The sequence below is a fragment of the Aythya ferina genome (assembly GCF_964211825.1).
Source record: "Aythya ferina genome assembly, chromosome: 15".
NCBI classification, from domain to species: domain Eukaryota; kingdom Metazoa; phylum Chordata; class Aves; order Anseriformes; family Anatidae; genus Aythya; species Aythya ferina.
Genome location: NC_140314.1, coordinates 11,622,206 through 11,645,077, shown reverse-complemented (window position 1 = coordinate 11,645,077; position 22,872 = coordinate 11,622,206). Strand labels below are relative to the sequence as shown.

At 40.3% G+C, this 22,872-nt stretch overlaps 1 protein-coding gene and 1 long non-coding RNA gene across 3 annotated transcripts in view; one reads left to right on the top strand and one right to left on the bottom strand.

Moving 5' to 3' along the window:
* The window catches only part of ADCY9 (adenylate cyclase 9), an 82,414-nt gene that overhangs the window by 51,506 nt on the left and 8,036 nt on the right, over nt 1–22,872 (top strand). For both annotated transcript variants that reach the window (XM_084537165.1, XM_084537164.1), the window contains 6 exons: nt 1,116–1,333; nt 5,282–5,384; nt 8,670–8,878; nt 16,496–16,655; nt 19,629–19,777; nt 22,800–22,841. In XM_084537165.1, the coding sequence (XP_084393291.1) occupies nt 1,116–1,333; nt 5,282–5,384; nt 8,670–8,878; nt 16,496–16,655; nt 19,629–19,777; nt 22,800–22,841 (881 nt within the window). The remainder of the gene's footprint in view (nt 1–1,115; nt 1,334–5,281; nt 5,385–8,669; nt 8,879–16,495; nt 16,656–19,628; nt 19,778–22,799; nt 22,842–22,872) is intronic.
* The window catches only part of LOC311445263, a 72,772-nt gene that overhangs the window by 46,429 nt on the left and 3,471 nt on the right, over nt 1–22,872 (bottom strand). The window lies entirely within an intron of this gene.

The following is a 22,872-nucleotide window of genomic DNA, read 5'->3' as shown; positions in this document are numbered from 1 at the left end:
TTCAATTAATTTTGCACAGGCAGCTAGAAATCTGGTATTTCTCAGCCTTAGCTAAGTTGATTTTACAATCTAAGGAACATATTTCAGTGCGTGATTGGGTGGTGTGATATTTATGGTCACTGCAGTGGCATCCAAGAATAGTCCTCTGGAGGAGCTAGTCACTGCTGTGCTGACTGCTGTACAGGCAGAAATGAAGAAACTTCTGTCATGAGTGGGTTTCAGGATGAAGATGAATGATAAATGATAAGACGTGGAGGGAGGAGATGAACATTCAAATATGCAAAGTTTTGATACATGTTTGTATTTGAAAATTGTAAAATGATCCTGACTAACTGCAGCTCACTTTCATTCTAGCTGTATTTAGCTGTCTAATTCCTTGGACTTGCTTCAGTGCACGTTGGTCTAGATCAAACAAAATGTAAAGGAAGAACTTCATGTTCCATGAAAATAGAATCATTTTTGGTTCAAACTTATTTTTATTCCGAAATGAATGACAGCAGAATTGCTGATACTGTGCACTTCAACTGTACTGCAAGCTGGTGTCAAAATTTAAAAGTACATTATTAATGGTAAAAGAACTATATCTTAGTGAGGAAAATGTGGTTTCAGTTGCAGAATATTTTTTTAGGATAATGAGCTGTACAAAAGGTCTGTTCAGATACGGCTGTTCCATCTTTCTGGGAAAGCAGTGAGGGTACAGTGGACAGTGGCAGGATCAGCAAGGCTGGCAGAGTTAATTGTCTCATGACCTGTGGAAAGATAGTACAGTTAAAGCAGGTATTTGAAAAGATTTTGAGAAGAATCTTGACCTGAAGATGAGTGAATGAAGTTTTGGTCTATCATTGGTCTTCACTGCATGTGTGAAAATGTAATTTGCTTTCTGATGCCTTGGAAACAGGGACATAAAAAGCAAAAAGACAACAACACCTAAAGAGGCGTGCGCTTCTAGCAGACATGAATGATTTCAAGGCAGGTGGAGGTAGGTCTTTGACATGATCACATAAAAGTTCAGCGTGCTGAGGGAGGAATTTTTGACTTTTGCTGCATTAAATCTCTCCTGTCTGCTTTCTCAACCATTCATGTTCCCTGTGTATCTTTTGCTTTCTGTCATGCAGGCTCCAGGAGGCCATAGTCCAAAGACTCAGAATGGACTTTTGAGTCCTCCACAAGAAGAAAAGCTGAGCAACAGTCAAACCTCGCTTTACGAAATGTTGCAAGAGAAAGGAAGATGGGGGGGCGTGAGTCTGGATCAATCAGCCCTCCTTCCTTTGAGGTTCAAAAACATCAGAGAAAAGACAGATGCTCACTTTGTCGATGTGATTAAAGAAGACAGGTAAGGAAAATGGAGCTGCACAAAGAAAAGGTATATAAAGAAAGAAAAGGCATTAACAGAGGTCCCGTATCTGTAATCAGCATTTGTGTGCTTTTTGTTTCATGTCAATAATTATTGTAAACATACTATAACATGCTGTATGTTTTCTGATCTTAGTCTGTCTTCTGTTTAACCTATAGTAGGAACTTGAACTCAAAAACATTCTGCTCAGGAATATGTAAAGCCAGGTTTTTCATCATTTTTTTCTGTGGTTAACAGACATTCTTCATTCAAGCCTTTGAAAAGGAAAAACACTCTTTCAGTGACTTGTTACAGAGTTGAACTCTTTCATCTTTACATTCAAAACTCCTCATAATACACATATTATGTACCTTCATCTGCAACTGAAACTGTAATATATAATCTGAACCACAAAACTCAAATTTTTGTATTGCAAGAGAACAACATCTGATAATATTGCATGACTAATACCTAGAAATCACATTTGGCTTGGAAGCAGAATTAATAGGAGTGAATTCTCATTCTACCTACAGCGTTTTGTAAAGTTAGTCTCTCTCCGCATTTCATACAAAAAGACTTGTTTTGGGCAGAGGCAAATATGTTCTTCAGAATTCAACACTGATTTTGTAAACACACAGCCGTATCTCCCTTATTATGGCAGTGATTTGACTGGATCAGCTAAACAGACAACTTAGTTTTGTTATTATTTATGGCTATTCTTATTTTTGCTTCACTGCTTCCACTGAGATTAGGGACATTTTATCTAAATATCCTTGAAACTGTATGCTCGTATATACTCCAGGCTGTTTGGAACAGGGACAGCGTTGTCTTAACTGGAAACATGACCAAAGCAGGGAGAAGTGAAAGAGGGACAAAAGTCCTTCTCCAGCCTCTTCTTCTCTTGTTCTTTTTCATTTTGTTTTTGTTTGTTGGTTGGTATTTTTTTGTTGTTATTGTGGTGTTTTTTTTTTTCAGATTGCCTTTCTCCTGGGTCCAACCTCTGTAAAAATCTAGGTTCCTTTTTGTGTGTGTGTTCTGTCATTAGTGGCTGAGAACAGGTGCTAAGCTGATACTTCAAAATATTAGAAGACAGAATGATTGTGAAAGTCCAAATGTTTGCAGAAATCAGGAAAAACAAATTGGATTTTTGTTTAAAATGTAACCAGCATCCTGCAAATTTTAAGTTACAGAAGCAGCTTAATTTATGCCAGTGGACTGCTAGATACCCACCTCCAGCTCTTGTATTCATGGAACTTTCCTCCTCCACATACAAAATGGATACTTCTTCAGAAAAGGAAAAAGTGGGACCATGATGTGACATCAGTCAAAGCCTAGCTTTTTTTTTTTTTTTTTCTCAATTAAATATCATCATTACCATATTAAGTGGGCCATTTCTTGTTGCCAGGGAAACTTCTCTGCTGAGTTCGGTTCATGTAAACATAACTTTCCAAAAATAATCTCCTGATTAATTAGGTCTATTCAAAATGGTTTAAGCCTACCGTTTTATATCAATCCTTTTTAACATTTCTTAGTGTTAAGTTATAGGTAATGAGTCATTTAAGAAACATGTTTGATCCCCTACTGTAAAACGTAATACATTGTTGGTCTCAAATTTAGTATCGATGAGGACGGTTGAATGGGAAATCTGAGTTTTCTCAGCGAGTGGGGTGAAATCCAAACTTCCACTTGGTCATCTTACATGAAGATTCACATCATTCACAGTAATAATTACTGGAATGTTGCTGCTTTGCTTTCATGTTACTGCAAACCCAACAGCAGCGAGTGAGAGCTTCTCTTCATATTGGGTAGTGACTTGCACCATGTTGCATGATGCAGGTGTTCTGATCTGCAATGTAAATTAGGCATCACATTCACAGATGTCTAACCTAGATATGGTGATTAGGTGTTTAAATTAATCATGCAAGCTTCCTGTACAGCTGGGAAGAGTTAAACATATCCTAGGGACGATTCAGGAGCCTGCACACTGCACAGCTGCCTAGGGCTGGGTGTGAGAAAGTGTTGGACGCTGGTGGTGTTTGTCATGCCCCAGCCTCTTCTGGAGTTCAGGTGTGTGTCTGAGAGTTTCACAACCGGCTGCTGGGCTCTTTGTGTGCCCAGATTTTGCCTTGGAGTTGTTATCTCAGCACAGTTCCAGTCATTTTTAAAAACAATAGCAATAAGGCCAGTGTTAGTGTAGCATTTTTCTATTATTGCGTTACACAGGAATCCGTTCCATGTAAGTTACTGGCTTGCCTTTTCTTAGAAATTGATTATAAGTATTTCACACAGTGCATAGTTTGAGCTTTAACTCTGGCTTTACTACAACCACTATGAAAATACCATGCTTTGTTCATTGCAATCTGCATGCTACCATGTATTTTAGAAGAAAACTGTAGTATAAGAGGTAGTAAGAGTGGTAAGTGGGTCTTGTTGTTCCTTGAGAGCATCCTGTAATTTTTTTTAATATATTGGCCAAAACCAGAGTGTTGAAAGGATGTAAAGTATCTGCCATATTCTTGGTTGAAGTCTTTTGACTTCTAGAGCCTCAGTCTAGCAGTGTGTATGTTTTGTTGGTCTTGCATCTTGAGAAAAAATGTTTCCCACATGCTATCTTGTATTGGGAAGTTTAGGTGTTTAAAAAATCTCTGCCAGTGGTACAAAAAAAATAAAATGCAGGTACAGACTAGCTTTCTTGGGTCTTTCAGCTTCTTCAGTTACTTGGAATTTGGTCTTGTGCATCTCGTGGCCTTTGTTTAGAGTTAGCAACTGCAAAATAGTCCACTCAAATTTTAGCTCAGGTGCTATGTTTTTTGATGTAGCGCTTGGAAAGAAGCAGTCCCATGTCAGATTCTACGGCAGTTTTTAAAACAGTGCATTATATATAACGAGTGGAATCAGTTGCCTGAAAACGAATAGAGATTCATAAGGAGAGCGTGTGTTCTGAAGTCTCAGATTAGGATGACAGAAGAGAGAGTGACAGACTGTCCCAGGAATAAATTTGGGTAAGCAAGCCTGACCATCAGGCACAAAGCAATCTGTGCTGACTAAGTTGAGTCCTTCCAGCTCTTTGACACCTACCAGAGAAAGAAGAGGTTTGCAGATCAAGTGTCATAGATATCACCAGAGAATTTCTTTCACAGGCTTCTTACAACTAATGTAGAACTCAAAAAATGCTCTTTTTTTTTGCTCTGGAAGGTAGGAAATAGAAACAACTTTTTAATGTTTAAGGCCCTTTTGTATTTGTGCTGCACCTGGCACTGAAAGATAAGGTGAACGAATAAATGAACACCCTGTGGTAGATGCTGCCTACTGGTTCATTAGTTCTAGTAAGCTCATTTCATTAGTTGTTAGTGCCTTTGTTGATGATTCTGGAGATTTCAATTTTTCCGTTGCAGAAGTAAATTCAAGCCATCCATCATCTTGGGTTACATTTTTCTGCAGCCTGGATCGTTAAGCAAATGTTCCCAGCTGAGTTACTGAGATATTTTAGTGTCTTTGAAATAACAAGACGGTGCTGTTTTCTAAAATGGACAAATTTGTCACCTTTATCATCCTTGGCTTGCTTTGTCCAATGGAATTCCATCCAAGACATAAATATCCCACGGCCACGCGTCTCCTAAGGTTGTGCACCTGTAGCAGCAATTAACCTTTACTATCAGCTAGCTTATATTACACTTACCTGTAGCCATCTGCAGTTATAGCTGTTAAGTTTCTGGAAGAGCTTGTTAGTGTCTTCCTGAAAATATAAAAGTTTACTCTGTCATGGTTTTGTAAAATATTTCCTTTGACTGAGCGAGGATAAGGGGGTACCACGGTGGCTGAGAGCAAAGAACTACAGGAACTGCAAATGCAAGTGCCTCCATCCCTGGAAGCAGAAACCACAGAATGGTGGAGCTCTGAAAGCACTACAGCTGAATAAACTGATGCTGAACTGTCTTTTCTCTTTAGCCTCATGAAAGACTACTTCTTTAAACCTCCTATTAACAAGCTGAGCCTGAACTTCTTGGATCAGGATCTGGAGATGGCCTACAGGACAAGCTATCAGGAAGAGGTGAGTTTCTCCTGGCATTGGTTTTCTTCTGTAATCCATTCAAGTAATGTCTGTAATTGTTTTTAACACATTTCATCGCAGTTGATGACAAGGGTTATGAAATGTCAAGTGGGATTTACTACTCAGTATTGCTGCCTCTGAAAACAGTCTCAGTTTACCTGTCTTGTGCCATGTCCTGAGTCTAGTCCAAGATTTGGGTTGGAAATACATTTTCACAACCCACCAGGATACACTAATCACTTCCCTTGCCTTTTCTCCATTTTCAAGTTAATGTTTCAAGGCTTTAGGCAGCTCAGAGAACTGTAAATGACTACTTGCCTACTTATTAAATGTCCTGACTTTGAGAATGGTATTTTTGAATTTGATTCTTGTTCATGCCACAGCCTCCTGGTTATCTCAGTGATACCCAAATCTGATCTGAACTCGGTATTATAAGTTCTGTAAATGCGTTGCATTCAAAAACAGGCAGTTCAAAACACTGTGTAACTGTAAGGAACAGGGTGTAAATTGTGAGGAACTTGGTGCATTCTTCAGGATTTTGCAGTGAGTATAAAAAGTCCTTTACCCCCTTGGGAGCTAGTAGTTCTGCAGACTTTACATGTCAGTAGATATTTTTGCTGGGTTGATATGAACTAGCAAGATGTTGTAAGTTTGCATGTAGCAATGATAGACATCAGTACTGACTGAGGTTGCATTTCCACGAGTGGCTGAAAAGGTACTGCCAAAAGAGGGCAATTGCTTTCCCACCTTGTTCCTACTGCTCCATGTTCCTGCTAATGGCTCTGGTGCTTACCATACTTCCCTGCTGTGATCCAGTTCATTTTACTAACCTAGCATAGAATATTCATGTTTTGTTTTGCTGTTTGGGGCTTTTTTTTTTCCTTTTTTTTTTTTTCTCTCCTTTTTTTTCCCCTCTATTTTCTGTCTTGGGATTGAACCAGCAGCTTGCTGAGTGCCAGAGGCAACACACGAGGTGAGGGTCTGGGAGCAGGAAGGGTTGTGCCCTGTCCTTGAGCAGTACTGAGCTGTGAGGCTGGGTCGCACATCTGGCAGGGTTCCCACCATGATAAACAAAGGTGTTGATTCTCTCTTCTCCCAGTTTACCCTGTATCTGAGGACAGGTAGGATTTCTGTTTCACTGCTTGTTGCTCTCTACTTGTAGGCTGCTTTCTGTGCTGGGCAGTGCTTCCACGCAGTGCAGCCCCTGTTTGCTTGGTTTCTACCTTTTACAAATGAGGTCTAACTTTTTCTTTTTCCTTTTTTCCTTTTTTTTTTTTTTTTTTGTTTAACATAAGGGAAGCATAGTAGTGATGCAGTTCAATTCATTCACCTTGTTCAGGAACTCTATGCTCACCCTGCAGCACTTTCATTGGTATCTCTCTGAATAAAGCTCATCCAGCAGCAATAGGGAGAAGCTTCCTGTGGGTGACATTCACATTGATGAAGTTATATCTACAGCAGTGTATTACATCTACTCATATCCTGGATTGAGTACTACAGGAGAGCAAACCAAGAGTAGTTTGTGCTCTTTTGATACATCAGAATTTACATGGTATTCATACCAGTGTGTGTGTGTACATACATGTGCACACACAGACCCCTGTTTGCCTGCTCAATTTGTACAAACTATACAGAAAACAGTAAATCAAAATCTTTCCAACTGAAAGATTGGAAAGAGAAGAAAAGCAGTGATAGTCAAGCACATGCAGATTGATCTAGTAATGTGGGTGTGCAGGAAATTGATAGAGGAAGGAGAAGGAATGAGGTCTGTGCATTTTCTTGGTGGTAAGCTACTCGTTTGAAAACTATTACGTAAACCTACCTGAAAATTGGAACCTTATTTTGTAATAGCAACTGTGCAGCACTGGGGCAAAACTTGTTAAAGCCTTAGTATTAGCACAGTACTGGTCCAAAACAAAACAACAAAAATCTCTTGGGGAGCAAAGCGATTGTAGCATTGCTGGTTGTTGAAATGCCTCGCAGATCGCTGTTGCTGAACGCAACTTCCAGCTCCAGCGAGTTCACCTCTAATTACACGGTGCCAGCTGCATGATTGCTTTGTGATCATTCCTAAGTGTCTCCACGTCCCGAGAGCTTGCTTAGCCTGTTCTTGTTTGGAAATTAAGGCACTACTTAACACTGTTAGGGCATCCTTAACTCTGTCACTTTAGGATGCAGTGCTCATTTCCTTAATTCAATTTGTGCGACTGTGTATGGACTACAGAGATTCTGCTACAGTTCAGATTAAAAGGTAATTTTGGCCCTGAAACAAAACTCAATGAATACATTAGGTTGTAGAGAGCTACAAATGAAGAACAAGTTCATTTTGCTATGCTGCTGAGTGCCGATAATGTTCTGAGGAGTGAAAGAAATGTCCAAATGAAAGCAGAGTACAAGACTGCAGTATTCAAACAGGACTACTTCATGGCATTATCAATAGCATACTTCTCATTTTTCTTTGGAATTTGTTTTCTGCTGTCCCTCAGGAAGATAAAAACACTCGTAAGACTGCACTTAGTGGAATAAGCCAGGGCACGGAGCTCATGGTCTGGTTTTCAGCTGGACTGGCCAAACCAGCACACACCGCAGCTGTGCCAGCACATGGTGGGGTGGGAACGTGTGGTAAGGGGTTGCTTACAGCAGAGAGTTACTTGGAGTCCTGGCCTTAGATCAGTTCAGGTTACATAGCGTCCCGATTGCTGCTTTTAGGCTTGTCTGAAAGGGAGATGTGAGCTCTGCCACGGTGAACTAACTCTTTCTGTTGAGTGGTGCTTGGAGGGTTTTCTTCAAGAACCCCTGGAACCAGAAAGCTTTTTTTTTTTTTTTTTTTTTTTTTTTTTTTTTTTTTTACTGTTTTAAGTTCTACTGTTATTTTAAACGAAAATACTTGAAGAAAACTTCTGATAGCTTTCTCTGCTAGCAATTAGTTTTTTATGTTCCCTTGCATAGTATTGGCAATTTTCATATTATTTCTATATCATTATATGCTGTTAAAAAAATGATAGCGGTCTTTAAGAAAAAAAAAAAAAGATTCACGCCATACCCAGGGGCTGCGCTGCCAGCGTGTTTCTGCAACGTAGGCGTATTCTCAGGGAACTGCTAGTCATTGAACTACCTCTTCTGTTTCTTTTTTTAAAACAGTACTTATAGTGGATTAATGAAGTGGCAAAATGTTCTCTATTCCTCTATTTATTTTTGTGAGCTGCTGTTTATGGTACGGTCAAATTCGGCAAGAGAGCATTTATTCATTGTCATCACTTCCCTCAACCCTTGTGTTCCATGCAGGTTATAAGGAATGCTCCAGTGAAGACGTTTGCCAGTGCTACCTTCAGCTCACTCCTGGACGTGTTCCTCTCCACCACAGTCTTCCTCATACTATCTGTCACGTGTTTCCTGAAGCATGGGATGGTGGCGTCACCTCCGCCACCTGCGGCCGTCGTCGTGTTCATCATCGCCATCCTGCTGGAGGTGCTGTCCCTCGTCATCTCCATTAGGTAATAAAAACGTAACGCTGTCTTGAAATAGGAGTGAGAAACAAAGCGGTTGGCTGGCTAACAGTGCTAGCAAAGGCAAGAAGGCTTGCAGCAGATTTTGCACAGAGAGGGTCTAGCTCAAAGAAGCAAAGTCTGCACACCGTGTGTGTCCCCGCTTAGTGCTTGTGGTGCTGCACACAACTCGATGTCTTTCACTCTCATCTGTCCTTCAGAGAAATCCCCCACATTTAAACAGAAATACACCATTCTGGTTTAAAGCTGAAATAAGTTGTCACAAATGCAAACAGTATTCCTTTTCCGGGGGGTGGGGAGGGAAAGGGTGTAGGAATAAATAAAATTGCCAAAGTCACAGCACATCTGTCAAGAATTAGTTTTCTTAATTATTTCTATTTCAACTCTGATCAGTTTAATATTCAAATACTTTGTGTTTTTTTCTTTTTTACACACTGAAGTTCAGTATTCCCCTCAATTCCTTGGCTGTGTAACAGTCAGCTGCTGCTCAAGACGGGGCATGGTCTTGTCTCCTCAGTCAGGGCCCTGCCAGCCCCCACACTGCCTCCTTGCAGCAACGAACCGTCAGCCCCCAGGTTCTTCAGGGTGCCCCTGAAGCCCTGTGCCATCAGAGGCAGGGCTTAGCTGCAGGCACAACTACCTGGTATTTAACAGTGATTTCTCATTCCCAATTTATGCCCAATCACCTCCAGGATGTGTGTTCTGGACTTTTGGGACACTTACGGTCCTTACCCCATCATCTGTAACTTGTTGAAGATCCGTTACTGCGCAGTTCCTGCATAACGTGGGGTGTCCCCAGGCCTTAGCAGAACACTGCAGTTGTTACATGCATTCAGCAAAGCTCATGCTCTCCTGGGCGTGTTGCCTGATGTGCACAGATACCACATGTAACGTGTTATTAACCCAGATGGGAGACGCAATAGTAAGATGTTTGTTTGTCTGTACTTGTGATGGCAAGTTAATTCTGCCCCCCTCGTTCTCTGTTTTCACTGTCACAAGAGAATGTTATGCGGGTGGTGTGTGGAAACGGGTGTCTTCACTTGCAGCTCTGCAGATCTGTTGGTTATGTGTAAGTTAAAATGCTTTTGTAATTACAAGCTAGAAGCAATTCTGCTGTTGTTTCAAAAGAAACAGTAGATTGCAGCTTGCACTCTGACTTTTCAGGCTCGAGGTAAAAAATAATTTGTACTTCAGCCACCAAAGTAATCCTTGTAACTCAAGTATGCCTACAAAGGTATGCAGGCATGTTTACAGGAAATAGTTTGTTTTGGAGAAAAGAGATGTCATTTGTGAACAGGGACAGTACTTCTGAAGGTAGTGTTTCTTAGCAGGTGTATTTGGCTGTTACGGCTTGAATAGTATTGTAGTTCTGGAGTTTTTGGAAAAACTAGAAACTCAGAAAAGTGAAAGTTTTTTTCTGTCAGTTTAATGAGCCCAGGCAGTTCCTTCATTACGTCAGGATTGTGAGCAGGAAGGCAACAGTGAGCAGTTAGTTTGGGTTAGGTGGCCACGAAACTGAATCCTTGGATTTGTTCAGCTCTGAACAGCTCAGCCACCACTTTGTACAAGAGTTGGTTTCTGCTACCCAGGTGCATTTGGAGATAATTTGTTTATTCACCTTGCAGATACCTTATCAAAATAACTCCATTTTAGTATTTTTCAGTATGTTATTGTTCCTACTTGTTTTTCCAATGTCACATTATTATCTTTGCATTTACCTTTTCTTACTTCGTACAGTTATAAAAGATAATGCTGTAATCCTATAAATTTTTATATGTGGGTACATAAGGTTTTCCTTCAGTCCTGTTCTGTAATTGGTTGGTCATGTTTTATTTAAGGAGAAGAAGGAAAGTTGTTGTTTTCAGTATGCTATCTCTATAGTCAGGAATTTGCAAAGCAGTTTTGTCTTTCTGACCTGTGTACAGCAGTAGGGAGGTTTAGATTCATTGCAGCACTGTATTGCTGACATCCATGCTCTCTGATAGTGAGCCTGGGCCATTACCAAGGTGAGTTTAAGTGGCTTTATAATGTTTTCTTAATGCTATTTGTTTTTTCCAATGACATTTCTGCCATTTGCATGAGATTGTATTGGTTTAAAACCTAAATTTTACTTCCTGAACAGGCTCAGATTCCTCATTTAAGGTCGTGTTGATTTAAAAAGCCAGTGTTTAAAGCAGACTCCTAAGTCTTAGAAGTATCTATTTTTTAATATTAATCATTCCTTTTCCTGATTGGAAAAGCAGGCTGAGATACATCTCACTTTTTGGTGAACATCTGTAGACAGTCATCAAAACTTAACTGGTCCTGCCTGTTATGGTAGCAGCAAGTTTTCCATAAACAATGCATTGAGAGCACACAGGTTTGCCTTTCTCCTAATGGGCACTCATGGGGGGTTTGGGCATGCAGGGAATATTGTAATTCCTGCACAGCTACTACGAGTGCAGATGATGGGAGCTCACTAGCACTTGCTGCTTTCACTGGGACCGAGATGGCTGTGAATCTCAAGACCCCACAAATTCTTGTGGTTAATTTGGGAAACAGGAATTGCTGGATGGGAGAGGTGGTTGCTGCCCTCCCCTGCGCTCTCCACCAAATGCGTGGCTGAGGAATTTGTGATTGAAAACAAGCCACTGGCTATCAGTAGCTACTGGGGCCCTTGTCACGCAACTGTGAGATGTGCTCTTCTTTCCTCTGGCATGAGGGAAGTGTCTGCAAATTTACCCCAGAGTTACAAGCAGTAGATTCTCAGTCATTGGCTGCCACAGGCTCACATTCACAATCTTTCCTTTAGTAAACAAAATATAATTTATACTTGGCTTACATCTCATCATGGCATCTATAGTAACTTGTAAGTAAATCTCTGAAGTTCAAAAAAGGATCATCTCTGATCTGGGGAGATCTCACCCAGGGTACTTCCTTGAAAATAGCCTCCTACTTTGCACTGAAAAAGAGCTTTTATTGCTGAAGACAATCTCAGAAGCCTTCTGGCTTGCTTTCAGTTAGAATCATAGAATCATTCAGGTTGGAAAAGACCTCTAAAATCACCTAGTCTAACCCTTAACCTAGAACTAAAGTCCACCATGCTTCTAAGTTCTACATCTACACATTTCTTGAAGACCTCCAGGGATGGTGCCTTCCCTGGGCAGCCTATTCTAATGCCACACAACCCTTTCAGTAAATAAATTTCTCCTGATACCCAACCTAAACCTTCCCTGGTGCAACTTGAGGCCTTTTCCCTTCATTTTACCACTTGGTGCTTGGGAGAAGAGCGTGATTCCCACCTCTCTACAGCCTCCTTCAAGGTAATTCTAAGAACTAAGGTAGTTCTAAATATATTGGCATATTTTGGGGGCACGTTTTTTAGGATTTGATGTCTGTTTGGGGTTTTGGGTTGTTTGGTACTTTTATGTTGAATTTATGGTCCATATTTACTTATGGTAAGATACATTTTTGGGGCACTCCAGTCTCCACAGCCTGAGGCACACGCTCATGTACAAGTGTAACAACCTTCCGCTTCCCCATCTGCGCTATTGAAATACGATCATTCTGTAAGTGTTCCTTAGTTGGCTGCATTAAATTCAAAATGTTTTAAATTGTGCACTGCATTGCATATTCCCAGAGGATGAGTTTACAGGCAGCTCTGTTTTCACTGCTGAAGCATGGAGCTTGTTGGCATCAAGAGGACAGACGTACTGTTGTGCCCTTATTCCATCTCACTTCCTTTGATCAGAAAGAACAAAATCATCCTTTTCCTCTTTAAATTGTCTTCAAAGCGAGGACTGCTCACTCTGACCGCTCATTATGCACAGAAAAGTGCAGAGCTTCCTGTGCAGAAATGTCATCACAAGTGACAATCACAGAATACCACAGAGATATCTTAAAGGGAGGGGATTGGACTACAATGCTGGGCACAATCCTAGAATTTCAGGAGAGGGATTATTTTGGGACCAAAAAATTCTTGCCTAAGTTTCTTATTGTATTTTCATTATCATGATGCGAAGCACCCTGTATTTAAATCAGTCTGACTTTTAATTGAATCCAGTGCTCAGACTAGGAAGTACTCGCTGCAGCTCTTGTGGCTAAGGGCTCGAGTCCAGCTGCGGTAGTGGGAGAGGAAAGCACTCACTGCCTGCACAATGAGAAACGAGGTAAAACTGAAGTTGTTAGAGCAGAAGTCCTTACGGAGCAAGGCTTGCAGGAGAAGGATGTTTTGATTTCTCTGAAGTGTCTGATAATAAATTATTGGAGTATCTATAGATGAGGATCCCACTGTTATCACAAGTGCCACTCTAGAATTAATTGTTTAAAGCTGCATGCAAAAAGTGGTGCTTAATTTGTCAGCATGTGGAGTATGTCATCTCCAGTTCTGTAAATGTAGTACAAAGAATGTCCTTCTGCCCACTTGAAATATGACTACTTTGACTTTCATGAGTTCAGTTGGAGTGTAAAAGGTCTTAAAGTTCTGGTATTTTATAAAAAAATACCTTGGGAAATGTCACTGAGCATACGACAGTGTGTGAAGTTTCACTTGGGATTCTTAGGGGTGCTTCTGCAGGAATACAGGTAAAAGAGATCTGCCCACTATTTTAGGTGTGAATACAAGTTTTTTTGTTAACTAGAAGCTTTTTTCATCCAGTTCTTGTTCTCAATTAAAACTTGTTATAAATAAGATGTTTAAAACATGCATTGCTTTCAATAACACCCTTCAGTGAAGATCTCTCAGTGAGGAGATGAATCCAGTGTAGTGGATATTTCAATACTGTTCTAAAGAGTGAGAGGTGGGAGCACCTGGTAAGTTGATTCATCAGTTTAGAAGTACCTTAATAGAGAGGAAAAAAATCTTCTGGGTGAAGAAAAAAAGCAAATAGAGTCAAAGCAGTAGAATGGAAACCTGCTGTACTGTGATGAAATAAAACTGCCCTTTGCCCACTACTTCACCTTCTCAAGGCTTGCCAAAGTAATATCCAAAGTCTGTCTGCTGTTGAAACCTGGTAGCCGACCGATTGGATCTTCTTAAATTCCTCGTAGCCAAGAACAAAAATTGCTTTGTGCAACTAGAGCTTAATGAACTGGTTTTGTTAACAACCTGACTTACATGGAGTATTGATGCAAGGGCAAACTGTATTCTGTTTTGCTTTTATTTATTTCTAACATCTGTGACTTTGGTATTTAATATCCCACCAATTCACTGCTGTGCCAAAAGCTTTTGATTTGAAATATGGGAATTGATTTTAAACTGCCAGTAAATACAGAAATGACGGTAATGTTCTCCATTAGCCATTAATCATTTATGCCAAAGTTACTAATTTGAACTGCAGCTTGTGTAAACATCTTAGATGCTTCAGCATTTAAGCCCTGTTGAGCTACCCACTGACACTGCATTATTTACCGGTAGTGCCCTGTGGCCATTAAATGTCTGCAGCTCTCCTGCTGCCGGGATTTAATGCAGTACTCGCTTCCTCTGATGGGAGAGCTGTGCTGCGTTCACAGGCTTCATCTGTTTTGTGAAAGATGGGGTTTCGCTTGTTTTAATTCCAGAGCACAGAGCATTGCAATTGATTCTGGACTGAAAAAAAAAAAATAAAAATCAATGCAAGAAGGTAAACATTACCACTGAGAAATGTGGAGTTGTCCTGGAATTTGTGCTTGCTTTTTCAAACATGCAGCTGCCTAAATAAAGAAGTGTCCTCATCCCAGGATTAACAGATCAGGTTTGCTGATGGATTTGTTGCTATAGTTCCCACAAGAATTTATCCTGGCATGAGGCTTGGCAAAAACCAAGCTTTTCTGCTCTGTGCAGTGCCCGCGTGGGTCGGGCTGCGAGACACCAGTGGTGCCGGGTGCCCATCCCCAGGGCTGGGATCTGCACCCACAGTGGGGTTCAGGGCTTGGCATGGGCAGGGGGTGCCCAGCTCCACTCAGGAGTGATGGGTGCTGCCCACGGTGCTCTGCCAGAGCCGGAGCTGTTTCCTTCTCACCGTTTAGCCATGTAAATGCTGATCCCAGTTCGTACGCTTTAGCAGGATCGACTTTATTTTTAGAGGCATGAACTTGGGTGGCATTTTCAGAAGGACTCGATACTGGAGCAGCTTGGCTGCTGCTGGAGCCGGGACGCGTTCTGCCATGGATGGTAGAGGCTGTCAGGACAGTATATAAGACTTTAGAAAAAAAAGTAATTACTCTACAGGGCTTTTGAATTTATTTTGCTTTCTATGCAGTTGTATTTCCGTGCTTTGTTGCAAATTCTCTTTTATGATGTAATATAGCTATGCTTTTTGGCTTACATGGGACTCCATTAACTAGGCACTGAGAAATCTGTGAGCACCCTCTCGTGGGGTGCTGATGTATTACAGCGTTTTCCATCCTATTGCCCTAATTTTCTCTTTTTTTTTCTTTGCACTTAAGTATAATTCCAATATTTTAATGTATTAAATGAGAGATTAAGTCTATTGAATAATGCTAGGGGTTGCAAAATTCATGAAGCCTAGAGCTGAGAATTAAAGTAATACTCATGAGCAAGGCATATTTAAAAGACGTGCCATTAGTGTCCAAGTCACGCAGAAAACTTTACCCATTTTTTATCAGGTTTTTATCCAACATTATACCTTGTATTTTAGTCAAAAGCATTAGAGAAAAATCCTCTGTGTTTATTTATTTATTTATTTATTTATTTATTGTCATTTTTTAAAAAAGATCTAGGTAGTGTGCAATAGTTCGTGACTTTGGAATGTGTGAATTCCACATTGAGCATATATTGTATTTAAACATTCTTGTCAGCTGTGAGCATCTCTGTCCAAAAACGCGTTTGCCATTTGGGCTCCCTGGTCATCCACTGTGGCACCAGCAGAATTACCTGTGCCACAAACGCACAGGGAGCTGCTCACGCCTGCCCTGTGGTCTCACAGCGGGCTCTGTGGTTCTGCCATTTCTCTTTGAAGTAAGTTCATCTCACAAAAGCAGGAATCCTTTGGTAAAGCAAGAAAAGCCCAGACCCGCTGTGGTAAATACACACATCCACAATGGAGAGCCTTTGAATGAAGGCAACTATTGCATTGCCTATTTATGCCTCCATAAAAATAATTGAAACCTTGAAAAGCGGTTGCAATTTTTGGAGAGTGATGAATGTTTCTGAGCTTTGAGAAGCAAATTTTGCTGATAGTCTGTTTCTGTAGATAAAAAACAGTTTGTTAAGCAAGCTTTCACCTTTGCTCACTCGTTTTAATGATGAGAAGCACTCAGGTGTAAGAAGTGTCTCCGCTGATCTGCCCTCGGGAGCTCTCCCCACCTCTTTAAGGCTAAGTATTTATGACTGTAAGTCTCTCATACACTTACCTTCCAAGTGAAAAGTGTTTTCCAGTTTGTTTCTCAAACCCCAGCATCCCCCCTCCCTCCCATCCCACCTCGTGCTGTAGCAAGCGAGCCATCATCTTTCAGCACGCCTGGATCATTCCTTGAACTTACCAGCAGGTGGTATGGCACGTGGCAAGCTGTGACTGGTGCTGCAGCCCCAGTGAAGAATTTTAAGTTATTTTATTACAGGTAATTAAGCTGTATGGAGTGATGTGCTGAAATTAACTCACAGGTCTGTGGTTCCGTTTGTTCCAGGATGGCATTCTTCCTGGAGGAGGTGATGACTTGCACGAAGCGTCTCCTGGAGGTGATATCTGGCTGGCTGCCTCGACATTTTTTCGGTGCAATCCTAGTTTCTCTCCCAGCTCTTGCAGTTTTTTCGCACTTCACCTCTGATTTTGAAACAAATATACATGTAAGTTGTAGAACTCCGTTTCATAGTCTGATGTTTTGGATCTAACTTAGCTTGTTGCTTGCCTGCCTTCTTCCTTCACTTCCCTCATGCTTTACAGATGTTTGATACAGATCCATTAGAGAAAAACAGGGCTTTTGTGTATGATGGAATACAGTTTGTTACATAAATACAGTGACTTGCTGGAAAACTGTCATACAGAAGAGGAGAGAGATAGTTATAAATGCCTGTGTGCATACATACTTTTTTTTTCCCTTAGAACAAATACTTCTGCTGGCATTTACTCTGACTAATGCAAGTAGAGTATCTTTTTTTTTTTTTTTTGATTTGGAGTTTGTAATCTGAAATGTTTTGTGAACCTAAGAAGTTTGCATGCATATTAGTAAATCTAAGAGCACGTATTAGCAGTGGGTTGTTTGTTTTTTTTCTCTGCCAGGTTAGATGGAGAAACTGAAAGGAAAGAGCTGTTGGGGCATAGAAATGATTACCCTGAGGGGCTGCAGGGATGGTTAAAGAACACAGGATGTGCCTTCTCAAAAGGAACTGAAAGAAACTGGCTTATTTGGCCCAGCCAGAGACAGGTTCACAGAAGATTTGGTGCCTCCTTTAATAAAAACATTCAGAAGTAGGGAGCAAGGAGCAAAATATGGAGGAAAGAAAATAACTGTTTAATTTAAAGGTGATGCATCGCATAAAATCAGTGCTTATAATTTTTATGAATAAAACAGTTGAGAAACAGATGAAAGTTTGTTTCTCTTAGGTAGCACAGTGTATGAGCCTTTCTTTCCAGGATCTTCAGGGAACTCATTTACAAATCGCTTGCTATTGCAGGGCCCTGCTTATAGGTAACAACCAGATCCTCTTCCTCCTTCCTACCATGAATTACAGATGCAGTTTGGTACTGTGTGTCGGGAAGTGTTTGTTCTGTGGGAACATATGGACCAGACATTTTGATTTAAATCTATTCCATGGTTTTCACAGTCTCAAAGGACTGGATTTGAGGATCTCACAACCCATGTTTAAAATCTTTCTGTAGCTTTTACCTTTGTGAATATAACCAAAGTTAACTATTTTAAAGCTGTACAATGTTTTTAGTTTAATGATGGCCTTCTTCCCTCATGACCACTAGCAAACTAATTGTAGGAATGTTTTCTTTACACTGAAGGGACCTGAAAACCTTCAAATCTCTCAAATTTCTCTGTGCATTTATTTTATATCATCCCATTCATCACCATCCATGATCATCTCTCCAAACATGTAAAAGTAACGTTGGAAGACCCATTTTTGTTAGCGTATTCTCAATACCTCATCATACCAGGTTATTGGTCTAAGGGCTTCAAGCAGCAGCAGTGAGGCAGTGGTGTTCATCACCAAGCTGAGAATGATCTTGGCTTTCTTTCCTCTTGCAGGTCCTCCAGAGTCGCGGGGTTGTTGGCTCACTCTCCAAGAGATGTCCCAACTCATCTTGTGCTCAGTGATGTTCCAACAATCATGGAGCTCTAGGAAATGGAATCAATCTATAGAGGGTCAGGTAAGTGTCATATTTTACTATGACATGGTTTTGCAAAGTTTTTTTTTATTCATAGCATTTTATACCTTCCCTGGATATAAAATAATTAAAATCAAAATTATCAAAAACAGCAATGAAAAAAAAACTTTCCAAAGCCATGCATACATAGTAAACACAGCACTTGCTGACCCTCTATAGGCTGGCTTCATGCTGGGGCATCACTTGGAGTGAGAACCAGTGCTCTGCCACTTTAGGAGACCTGAAATGGGGGGAAAAAAGTAAGTTTAAATTATGTTTTCTATGGACACTTCTGAAATGAAATTTATCCATTTTTGAGTCATTAAATTAAACAAAAAACACTGTTCTTGTGGTTTAAAATGGTAAATTATGTAAGTTTTTTTTTCCATACACCGTCTACTTCTGAATCACATGCTTATTTGTTATGTGACAGTATTCCTAATTTGCATTTTCTGCATTTCAGCTGTAAAGGAAATTTAAAATGGGGGAGAGAGAGAGCGATCATTTGATACTGTAAAATGCAGTATGTAGCAGAACAGAGCTCCAGGACGCGGTTGTGGAGTCTCTGTTTTAGCTTGGATGGTCATCGATATTCTTGATAAAACCAGACCTTGCACAACAGCTTGAGAGCTTTGACTGGTGTAATGTTGTATCTCAGGGAAATTAAGACATTCTGGGGAATATCTTTGTTCTGCACTTCCTTTTATTTATCCAGCAAAGATGTGGAAGGGGAAAGCATTCTGAGATAAGGCATTTGGAAGAGAAAACCCAACTTTTTTTTTTTTTTAATTGGCACAAGTAGTGGTATTACCGAGCACTGATTGACAGTGATTGATACCTGTCTTCTGTGATCGAAATAGTTTTTTCTTATTTCCTTATTCACCTGCTGATAGGCAGTATGCTAGCAGCCTCTAAGAAGTGTTTTTAAGGGTAGGAAGCTGGTTGTAGTTCCTGAGGGTGAATATGTTCCACATTTTCAGTGCAGTGGAATTTTGACATCCCGTTCAAAACAGGGAGGGTCTAATCCCAGTAATTAGAGAGGAGATTAATGTCAATGCTTACCCTATTTTTTCCTTTTTTCCTTTTTTTTTTTTTTTTTTTTTTTTTAATAAGAAGAGGAACTGAGCATTTTCCTAAGGTAAGCTGAAGGTGTTGAATAGTATTGAAATAATGGTGGTATAATGCGGTAATGCAAAACTGTATCTAGGGAAAATTGTGACAATCTGTCAATGCTAAAAGTTTGCTTGCTCTTTGAATGGAAGACCTCCATCTTCAAGTGCTGCCTCCTGTTACAGACACAATGAGGATCACTTAATGTGCATATCACACAAGGAAATTAGGGCTTTCTCTCTCATATTGCACATGCCTTTATTTGTGCTGGCATTTATGTGCAAAAGGGCTCCAGTCAGCAAGACAAAGCTAACTCGCACTCTCTCTCTTTGTTGCAGTACACCATGTTTATGTGTTGTGCCATTCTGATCACCATTGTGCAGTACTGTAACTTCTGCCAGCTTAGCTCCTGGATGAGATCTCTATTGGCAACTGTAGTAGGAGCAGTGCTTCTCATTCTGCTCTACATCTCCTTGTGTCCAGACAGGTGAGCATCACATCCCAGCACCCATAGACCATGTTTGGGATAAGCAAATTTGGGATAAACAAATTTTTCGCTGCCAGTCCAATACATATGATTTTAGTATCTGCCATGAATTTCTCTAGTATCTCAAATGTACAAAGTTGATTTGGAAAGAGATCTGTGTTTTTGGAGGCATTTCAGAAGGCTACCTGAGGGGCCCTTTCCTGTAACCTGTGTTGAAATGATGCTCTGTCCTCAAGTGGTGTGTTTCTAGGGCAAACGTAGGAGACCCATAGAATTGTTTTTTACCTTTTGTTAGAAAATCTATTTTAAGATATTTCTGAGCTGTTTGGTGTCCTCTCCTAGCTGTATTTACATTTGTACTTAAGAATCGTGTATTGTTCTTCCAGATCCGTCCTCAAGGAATTATGCACTGTAAAAGGCAGGCACTCAGATTTAATAGAGATCTAATATCCTGCTTCCTTTCTCACTTCTCTGCCTTTTCAGAGGATGCTGCAAAACCATAACTAGAGGAATCATGTTAATGTAGTTTGTGTGAAATAACCTTAAGCCCTTTCAGTTTGTCTGCTGATAAGCAGCTTTCTCCATAGGAGAACTTGTTTGCATTATTCTTCTATTTTCTCGCCAAGATAGTCAAGGGACTCCTTCCAGCCCCCTGTCCACTCCTATTGTCAAAATTTTATAATCAAACTGCGCTTCTTGGTGGCTTTTGGCACTCTTACCATAGCATGGGCTTTGCAAGGACTTCTTATGCTAGACTTCTGTGATTCCTATCAAAAGCTATTCATTCCTTTTACACTTCTTCAGAGGCCTGTTGAACCATATGGTGAAAAGCCAGGGAAAGAAAAAAAAATAAAATATTGCAGATGCGTGTTTTGTGTATTTAGTTTTCCCCTCTTCAGGCGTCTTCAGCTGACTCTTAATCTTGATCCAATTTATATTATAAGAGGACAGAATAAAAGTCACCCTTAACATCTGCTCAGGCTGTAAGTAACTCAGAAGTGGCTATGAGAGCTGTAGGAAGAAGAGCTTGTCCCTCCTTAGAAAAAAATAACTTGGAACTGGTGTCAGTTGACAAATGGTTTCTAGATCATATTAGACTAAAGAAGATCCTTTTTATGTCAGCAGAGCACTCAAGCGAGGAGTACAGAACAGCCTTTTCTAGCTTCAGTGGAGGGAAGAAGTGTTTGGTTTCTGGAAGTAGTGTGCAGTTTCTGGATGCCTGCTCCATTTTTCTCATCTCTGATTTTTCAGTTGGATTTATTTGTCCAGCTTACCTAACAACATCACTCCTCCAGTGTGCTAAGTGACCCTCTCCCAGTAACAGTTACTTTCACTCATTTCATTTTTGCTTGGCACTCTTTCCCTGTCCAACCACCAGCTTCACTGAGAAGTTAGGCGCAGGTTCATTTTTTCAAGGAAGTCAGTGAACAGTAAACTCATAACGCTGTTTCACGACTCCCTTGCTCCTCTTCCATAATTCCCCCAGGCCAGGGGTCTTGCTGCTCGTTAAGCTACACGCCTGCTGCTAGCATGTCTTCATGGAGCTGCTGCAGCATAACTCGGTGCTGGGTGCAGAATCACAGACAGAACTAGAGAATGGCTGAGGCTGGAAGGGACCCCTGGGGGTTTCAGTTGCAGCCCCTGTTCCAGCAAGGGACACCCAGAGCTGCTTGCCCAGGACCATGACCAGCAAGCAGAGCCTTTTAGAATAGGGTAATGTAACGTCAGTGTAGTACCAAAAGTCTTTATGCAAAGGCAGGCAGTCAAGCACCAGCATGGAAAAGGTATCAAAGTGGTTGACATTTTCCTGGGTGATTACTTCAACAGACCTCTGTGCAGTTTATTGCAGAAGAAAATCAAAACGTTTGTTGTCATAATTTTAACTCCTACTTCCGTATTCAGAGACAAATTTTAGACAAATCACAGGTGTAATTACTAGATCAGCTTGTACATAAGCTCTGCATCATGATATTGCGCAAAGGGAGGGACACAAAACTTGAGATAACTTGGGGATTTCCCTGCACATCAATTTTATTAAGGGACTGGAAAGGTTATTCCCAAACAGAGAGGTGGAGACCTTGCAATCTGACAATTTGTAGCACCACCTTTGCTAACTACTAAGGGGGTAATTATGAATGTTTAAGAAACTTTGTCTTAAGAAATTTTACTGATGATAGTGTATTTTTGCCTGTGGTTTGAGCAGTGGTAATCACAAATGGGCAAAGTTTAGAATTCATGCAATATGTTATTTCATCTCTGAAGTATTTAAAGTAATAGGCTGAGCTGTTCAACTGCATACCCGAAAAACAGCAATTTGAAGAATAGATCGTGAACAAAATGCAGGTTGAATTAGTGTGTCCCATAACTTCTGTTTGCCTAGATTAATAATAACTTTTTTTTGTTCCTTTCTTATCGATAGTCTAGATGATTTTTTGTCAAAAAGGTAATTGCAGCTTTATACCTCACAGGGAAATCCATTCTGCACTATTCTTTACCTTTTTTTCCCCCCCCAAAAAGTAACTAGTTCTGTCAATTATAATACTTAATTGCTGCATAGAAATTTTAATGTTTAAATTACTTTCATTCACGGCATCTTCAAAAAGAGACTCTATATTTGTGTTTTGGTTATTATTTTTTTTAATCTTTGTATTGTGTTGGTCCAATAAGATGGAGGCATAGCTGATTTTTAGAGTTCTGAAATTGGTTTTCTATGTTTCCAAGGTAAGTCTGGATTCTTTCACAATTACTTGTTCCAGACATCATATTGACTGCATTATCATCACCTAGTCTTCAGAGGTTTTTGCATCGCTGTCTGACTGTGGTTACTTCTGCCAAGCAAAAAGTGCAGATAAGGCGGCGTTCAAACAAAGTTTGTCTGAAGTTGATCAAATGTGCAGTGCTATTATTGGTCCTACTGTCCACATAATAGAAAAGTTCAAAATGCTAACTGGAATTCTGGCAGAATGCTTTGTTTATTGCTTTAACTTCCTTCTGATGTCAATGCTTTTTTTTTTTATTTCAGCTCTGTGGAAACTTTTCATCTGGATTTGGCGCAGAACTTTAGGTAAACTTTATATCAAATGACTGTGTTTAGG